Source organism: Rattus rattus, chromosome 4 (genome assembly GCF_011064425.1).
Source record: "Rattus rattus isolate New Zealand chromosome 4, Rrattus_CSIRO_v1, whole genome shotgun sequence".
NCBI lineage: Eukaryota > Metazoa > Chordata > Mammalia > Rodentia > Muridae > Rattus > Rattus rattus.
This window is the reverse complement of record NC_046157.1, coordinates 157395286-157403556: the sequence shown is the minus strand read 5'-3', so window position 1 is coordinate 157403556 and position 8271 is coordinate 157395286. Positions and strand designations below refer to the sequence as shown.

At 48.3% G+C, this 8271-nt stretch overlaps 1 protein-coding gene across 1 annotated transcript in view; it reads left to right on the top strand.

Moving 5' to 3' along the window:
* The first annotated feature begins 1707 nt into the window (after positions 1-1707).
* Dner (delta/notch like EGF repeat containing) overlaps positions 1708-8271 on the top strand; it is a 279772-nt gene continuing 273208 nt past the window's right edge. Inside the window, exon 1 of the mRNA XM_032901487.1 lies at positions 1708-2428. Within this exon, the coding sequence (XP_032757378.1) occupies positions 2153-2428 (276 nt within the window). The 5' untranslated portion in view covers positions 1708-2152. The remainder of the gene's footprint in view (positions 2429-8271) is intronic.

Below are 8271 nucleotides of genomic sequence, written 5' to 3'. Positions count from 1 at the left end.
CAGGCAAATTTAGTTCATGAGTAAAGCTGGAAGAGTCCTCTGATAACTGGAAGATTTAGCATGTAGCCTAGACAAAATGGTATGACAATGTGCTTCATCCCTGAAATATACCCTTAAAAATTAAAGACATAATACTTTAATAAAAACCAGACAAACCCCAATGACGTTGCCTAGAAAACTCAGAAATTGGCATCAATGTGCTCTTTAGGTCCCCTATTTCAAAGTGTTAAGAAATTAAAAAAAGGATTTGCTTAGGCAAAAACTTAACAAACAGAAATGTGCCTTTAATTTTTCACAACCTTTTTGATTAAAAAATATGTTCTTTGGCTTCATTTGTTTGTATCGTGGTAGAAGGAAATGAGCAACTCTATCTGTTTGTCTAGGAGGGAGGAAACAGAAGTTCCTCTAACTTCTGGTAATGGCCCAGAGAGCACAAGAGCCATCTGAATGATGACACCAGGGCCACCAGAGGGCGCCGGAGTGGCACAACATTGGGACTTTAAGAAGAGGTTTCAAGTAAAATGCCAGCAGGTGGGAGGGAAATGCAGGTACCATTGGAGTTCACATCACTGCTGGAGACAGATCTGTCTAGGTTTTGGGGGTCACCCTATAACACAGGAATTTTAGGTATCTTCTAAAACAGGGGTTTGTGATTTGAGATCTAAACAGGCTTGGTTGAGACCAGGCAGTTCTCCTTCTGATTCCACTAGAGGGCTTTCAACAGCCCCTGGTCACTAGATCTGTAGCATCTATAACCTCTCATGAAGTCTCTACTTTCTTATTAGCCCAGTGTTTTACAAAATCCTTTTGTGTTCTCTAGAAAATTTACCTAGTCTGTTAATGCAAAAAGAGTAATTTTTTCCTTCTCTCGTCTTCCCTATTCTTCTTTCTCCGTTTCCCTCTCCTTTCTTCTTTCCCTTCTCTCTCCCTCCTTCCTTCCATCTCTTCCTCTTCTCTTGTCTTCTTCAGGGTTTCACATGGCCCAAGTTGGCCTTGAATTCCCTAGGTAGCCAAGACATACCTTGAGACTTCTGACTCTATCAGTCTTCTGACTACTAGGGATACCGACTATGCGAGCCATCCTGGCCCGCTACTCCTCCTCCTTTTAAGTTTTGCATAGACAGGGGTAACTAGATTTAGAGATTCTATGCAGAGTGGAGGTCGTGAAAGGCGGTTATGAGTGGGGACATAGCCTACTGAGTTTTGCCCAGCGGATTTGACCTCTGTCTCTGCCACACCGGGAGCAGCCTAACTGGGAGGATACAAAAGCTCTCGAAGTAGGTCACTGTGAAATCTCCTTCCCTGAAGAGTTCCGTAGCAAATGTCTGCTGAAAGTGCACAAGGGTTCCCACAGTGTTCTGGGAGGGGACCCAGACTGTATGGGTCTCAGTTTTATCCCGTATTTTAAAATAGGGTCGTATACTCTGATTTCCCACTTTCCGCCACCCCAAGCTTCTTTCAGCTCTTGTGAGCTGCGAGCTGGGCAAGGCCGGGCGAGGAAACTGAGGGTTCAGCACCAAGGACAAGGGCCCCGATCTTGGCGGTACAAGGTCAGGTCCTTGAGAGGTCCGCTGGGTTCGCTGGTGGCGCGAGAGAGCTGTGAGTGCTGGGGACAGGGACAAGTATTGTGGGAGCGGGTGGAGCACCCGTGAGAATAAGGTCAGGCCGGTCCCGCTGCGGTCTCACAGATTCTGCGCCAAGAGGTCGTGAGTGGCAGTTGCGAGCCATCTGAAGCGGTCTCTCCAGGCTGCCGGCGCCTCTCCATTCACTTTCCACCCCAGCATCGCCTCTCTCCCCTCTCCCAGCCGAGAGCCCCCACCTCTGTGCCTTTCTGCCTTCCTTTGGACACACCCACGACTCTGACCCCTTGAGGCTGGGGACCGAGGACAGTCTTCCTGCAACTTGCTGAGACGCGGAGCAGAAGGGTTCCCATCCCGGGTCCACCCGCCCGGCGCCTAGCCTCCGTGGGCCCCGCCCCCGGCCCCGCCCGCGGTTGCCCGGGGAACCACGGGCTCCCGCAGCTGCAGGAGGCGTCCGGTCCCGCTGAGCAGCACCAGCCGCTGGCGCCGCTGCCACCGCCATCTCCGCCGCTAGCAGCGCCGCCGCCACCGCGCCCAGCTCCGCTCCAGCTTCTGCGTCCTCTCGGCTCGCTATGCCTCCCCGCCGCGCCCAGGCGCCCGGTGCCCCGCTGCTGCCCGTGCTGGCCCTGCTGCCGCTGCTGCTGGGTGCTGGGCCCCAAAGCAGCTGCTTGGCCAGCCCGGTGCCCGCCGCGCCCCTGCCTGCTCCGGGACCGTGCGCCTCGCAACCCTGTCGGAACGGGGGCGTGTGCACTCCGCGTTCGGTGACCGACCAAGAGCATCCTGCGGTCGATGCTGAGCCCGGCTACAGCTGTACCTGTCCCGCTGGGGTTTCTGGCACCGACTGCCAGGTAAGTGGACACTACGGCCGCCCAGAGACACTTCGGCAGCTAGGGTTCCAGTACTCCACATAATAGCTTCTGTTACTTTAGGAAGGGAGTTTGTAGATGCAGACCTGAGGGCCACCCTTCAAGTGAGGCTCTGCTGTCCATCTCAGTTCCTAGGCAATGCTAGCTAGGACGCTCGGGGCGTGTCCTGTGCTCAAGGGCCCGGCAGCCACCCTATCCTTGGTACTCATGGGTCTGTCATTGGCCACCAAGTGGCGCGCCCCTTCCTGGAGGCCAAGGCAGAGCATCGGCTTGGTGCCTAGTGAGACAGAGCAGAGAAGTCAGTTCTGGGAGTTCCCTGTGGGTTCAATGTCCAGCTGGGCTCTGTTCCTGGTTCTATTGGACCCGGCGTGGGTCAAGAATGCATTACGTGGGGGGCAGGATAGTGGGTTCTGTGCCAGGTGGTGGGGCACTTTCTTTCCTTTCTTCCACCCGGAAGGCAGCCGGAGGCTGAGAGGACAGCTGCCTCCTTTGGCCTGCGGCCAACCCTTTCTGAGCTTGGGTGGTGGTGATGTTGGAACAGGTGGAGACATTCGAGGGCATCAAGCTGGGGCTTGCGGAGTCGCCCTTCTGGCTGGCCGCACTGGCAGCCAGGACAGAAGCAGGGCGCTGGGGAGTCTGAGGAAGCTGTGACCCTGTGAAGGATGGGAGGTGGCCAGCAACCAACCGTCCTTGAACTGGAAATGTCCGAGAGGGATCTGACAGAAAATAAACGCCGCTTTTCCCAGTGTGTTAAAGCTCAGTTTTCAGTGTTGAATTGGTAGTTCGTTGTGTGTGCACAGCTGATCCTCTAGGAAGATGAAACACACACACACACACACACACACACACACACACACACACACACACACACAAACACACACCGCATTGATCTGAAACAGCTAGATTAAACCACGGGAAAATGGAACGTATATAGGGTCGACTTTCTTTATTACAATGAGGGTGGAGGAGTTTGTTTTGTATAGATTAATGCGCGGATTGAGGACTTTAAGACTGCGCTGAGCAGCTCTACTTTTAAATGAGGAGGAGGCCACCCTTCCTGTGGGATAGGCGTTCATTCGTTTAAACAGAGGTGGGTGGGATAAAGAGGCTTGACCTTGGCAGACAGCTTTTTTTTTTTTCTATTACATTTTTTCCCCCTACAGGGGCAAAAATTGGAGACCTACTCTTTCTATGCTTTAACTGGTTTCAGCAAGTGTTAATTCCCTCAAAGGAAAGGAGAGGACAATGATGAGATGTTGTGTGGTATGAACATCCAGCAGACTTTAGACACCAGCATTCTTGTGAGGAAATAGCTCATAGAGCCGTCCAAACCATAGGGGACAAAGTCTGCCCTTTGTAAAAGAGAGACGGGTAGGTTGAAGCCAGAGGATGGATTCATACTCATTTTTTTTTCTCTTCTGGAGGATAATAGCTTTTCTTGAAGAATTGAGATGTCTTACTGCCTCTATGTTTGCATGCCTGGGTTCCTTCTTTGAGAGAAATAGGTGGTTTAGACACATAGTGAAATAGAAGCAGATAGGAGAAGAGAGATACCAATTTAAGTAAGGAGAGAAAGCTAATTAGGTACTGGACCTTTAATACAACTCTGGCATTTTGTGTGTGTGTGTGTGTGATTCTAAAAATATTTTGATATAGAAAATATTCAAAGACAGTAAGAGAGAAGCACAAATATTTGGTTCAATATCTAAGGCAATTAATCCAGAAGGGTTGTCACTATTCCAGAAGCAATTGGTTCACAACAGAGTTGGCTTTCTTCTAGAGCTCCTGCTCAGGGCAGGTTTGGCTGTGTGAGTCTGCCCACCCAAGGAGAAGCAAGCAACACAAAATGCTCTGAGAGCCGACTGGGGAGAGTAAGGCATCTGCAAGTCTAACAAGAAAGATGAGCAGAGTGGGAACTCGATTAGACTCAGCTACTCAGAAGAACTTACTAGATGATTCGGAGCTTTATAGCCCATAAAAAATTGATTCCTGGCGATTTTAATTGAATCTTTCATGAGCTCACAGTAAGACGCATTATTCTCGCTTTCTATGGTCTCAGAAAACAATACACTGAAGGCAACCTTAGCAGAGAAGACAGGAAAAGAAAAGAAAACAAAAGAACAGAAGCCTGCATACACACATGTGCTGGGTGTGGTGGTGGAAGTACCTGGGAGTTGAAGGTGGGGGGATCAGGAGTCCAAGATCATCTGTGACAACATAGCAAGTTTAAGGCCAGGCTGGACTACAATAGACTATGCATGGAAAACCAAACCCAAATCAAACCAGAAACACATGCACGGTTAGTGACAGAGAAGGGGACAGATGTTAGCCAGTGCTTGGTGGAAACCTAGTGCTCACCGCATAGCACTGAGATTGGAAATCTACCTGCCTGCGAAGAGTCTCTTCAAAAGTGTCATCCTCCTCCACCTACAAAGATAATTCATGCCCATGACAACATTATAAACTACCTCTGGGGTCTCAAAACAACAATAACAATAGTAAAACCTCATAAACCATGAATCGGCTGTCATTCATGTTCCTGGGGCCTTACAGGACCTGGCAATGGGGTGGCGTAGGTTTGAAGTCATTCTGCTTCTGTCACACCTGTGATGAGAAGCGGTGGAGGTGGTTGGTTTCCTCCTCTTCAAACTGCCTTGCTGTGTTCGTCATGAAGAGCCTGGTGGCCATGGCGTCTGACTGCCGGCAGCTTTTGAGGCTTGCCTGCTGGTTTTCCTTCTCTGTTCTACATCCAGGCAAGCTGATAAACAACCTGGGTACTCCCTCTTTTGATGCCTGCTGTTGGGAGGTTGCATGCCGGTCCCTGAATGATGTGTCTGCAGCTCAACCCCTTAACTCCATTATCCCAGGCTGGTCTTCTTTTCCTGCTCACTCAAAGCATTGCGGTTACAGGTCCTATTGGAATACTTTCCTAGAATGGCAAGCGACACTGAGTAAGAGAAACAAGCTAGGCATGGTGGTGCACACCTGTCATTCATTACTCTGGAAACGGAAGCAGAGAGCCCAGGCCAGCCTGGGCTACAGAGTGACCCTGTCTCAAACCAACCAACCAACCAACCAACCCAACCCTCCCACCCAAGTCTCCAAGAGGCTGGGGGATGAGGAAGGTGCTGGTTTCCAGGGTCTGGACTGTTGGCCTCTTCTGATGAGAGGTACAGGGGCATCTGCCTTTTTGGTCTAAGCACATGGGTAGGATTCTCACCTGCTTTTTACTGGGGTAGCCATGGAAGCTAGGGAGTAATGTGGACTGTATTTGTTTGTAAGGTTTATTTTAATGAAAGAATCCTTTGCCAAATATGCAAGCAGTTAGACACCTGCTTGGTTTTTTTTTTTTTTTTTAAATCACACATTCCCTAAGGAACTTGTCCTCTGAAATGAAAACAGAATTGTATCAATTTCTGCACATGGAGAAAAAGAGGGACACCATAATGGCGCTTTTTTATTTAAGTGAATGGTACTAAGCTGATTCTAGAACCTCCTCTTCCGATCAAGTATGCTCAGTCAAAACAATGTTTCAGGCGAACAAAGCCACTTCTGATTGATTGTTTCGTGGTGTTGCTGTGGATGGAAACAGTCTTGCAGATTTTACGCCATCTGTGGACAGAGTGACACTCCAGCTTCTGTCTGAGATTCGCTCTAGCTAAGGGTCTGATTCTTTGCATTTCATCAGCCTTTTTACTGGGCTTCTTAACACACATGCACACACACACTCGCACATGTGGGAGTCTGAGAGAGCACGCCCTTTTTTTGTGGTATTTGCAAACTAACAGCAGTCAATTGCAGTGTCATTCTCTCTTTCTGGCTTTCTCTAGGAATCGTTTTGCGCTCCCTGTCCCTAAACCTCAATGTTCCTATCTCTGAAATGGATGACTACTACCTGCCGTATTTTCTTTCCAGGAACAAATGAGACTCTCAGAAGAATAAAGACAAGTATGAGAATAGAGATAACGATCGATTTTTATGCCTTCATTCATTTACGTGGTGGTGGGATGGTCAGAAGGGGACTTTCAGAAGTCAGTTCTACCTTTCCTGGATGTGAGTCCCAGGGGTTGGCCACACTCAGGTTGTGTGGTGGCAAGTGTCTTTCTCCACTGAATTATCTTGTTGTCTCTGCCACCCCGAGACAGTCTCACTATATAGCACAGACTGTGTAAGAACTTGGGTTCCTCCTGCCTCAGCTTCCTTAGTATTGGATTATAGGTATAAGAATGACTGCTTGAGGGCTGGAGAGATGGTTAAGAGCACTGACTGCTCTTCCAGAGGTCCTGAGTTCAAATCCCAGCAACCACATGGTGGCTCACAACCATCTGTAATGAGATCTGATGCCCTCTTCTGGTGTGTCTGAAGACAGTGTACTCATATACTTAAAATAAATAAATACTTAAAAAAAAAAAGAATGGCTCTTTGAAATATTTGGGACAATGTAAAGTGGGACACGAATAGAAAGTATCACAAAAAGACCTTATTTTTTCCTTGTGTAAGATCAGTTTTGCCAGTTAAATCAGTGTCTGGTTGTTTTCCTTCACTAAACAAGGTTCAGGTTTTCTGTCTACTAGGGCTACCATGTCGAAGAATTTTAAGACCACAAATTAACTACTACAACTTTTGCTCTTCTATTCTGAAACAAATGTTTGCTAATTCAGTGAGCTGACATTTCCTTTGGAAATGAAAAATTTTTCTCTAAGTGTCAAAATTCTTGTAACAGTTTTAAGAAAAGAAGGAAACAGTTGATTTTTCTATGCTTTTCTTATACCTGTGAATGGTATTTTCAGCCATTCATAGGAAACATCACCTTCCACAGCCTGGCCACTTGACAAAACACATTCCCGTCTTTCGCATCTTTGCTTAAGCATCTCAGGACATGGTACCCGGCATCCGGGGTGCCTTTCTTTGTGTCCTCATTTCATGGGCATCCACAGGGGAGGAAAACCTAGCCTGCAGTTGAAGGGCATTTGAGTCAGAAAGCAGAATGTCTGGCTGTAATTTTAGACATCCTCTCCAGCTCGGAAGGCAGCTGTGGTCAGAGTTATTCAACCCAGAACAGCGATGCAGAATCCAGGCCCCCAGCAGAACATCCTCCAGCACGACAGTTTTATAGACAAGATGTCTTCCTAGTCATTCCACCTACAACTCTTTTACCTACACTGGAGGTCAGTCTTGGCTTCTTATTAAATGTCAATGGAGTTTTAACAAATATGAGTGTCTGGGTTTTAGAGTCCTCGGACCCCCAGACTCTGATCCATTGGTCTGTGTTAGGCCTGGGCACTGGTAACATTACATGCTCTGCTGAATGGTCAGGTTTGAGATGACCCCACCCCTAACTCCTGAGCATAGAACATGAAGCAGAGAGAAGAAGACATTCGTATCCACTCCTTGTCATCTTCACTCAAAGGTGGTCAGTTTCTGAATCCAGGAGTTCCTAGATAGGCTCCTCAAGTGATATATGCTCTCTGGTAGACTTCACGTGGAGAGAGTGCAACTATGGGTTCCCTGGGCCAGAACCTGGGTGTTCGCCCTACTGGTAACTCTTTCCTCTGAGGTTTGGTTTCCTGTTCTGGGTAGCTATTATCTAGATGCTACCCTCAAAGGTAGTTATGGCTTAGAAAAATGTAGCCCATGGTGTGCCCACAGAAGACACTGATGAAAGACATTCACCTCCAGTAGTTTTCTCTTCTGACCTTCCCCAGCCAACAGCAAGGACAAAGCAATGGGCACGGACCGATTGTCCTGTGTGTCCATGTGCACTTGGAAGTCAGAGGACGATCTTGGCTGACATCTACCTTGTTTTTGACACAGAGTCTCTTACT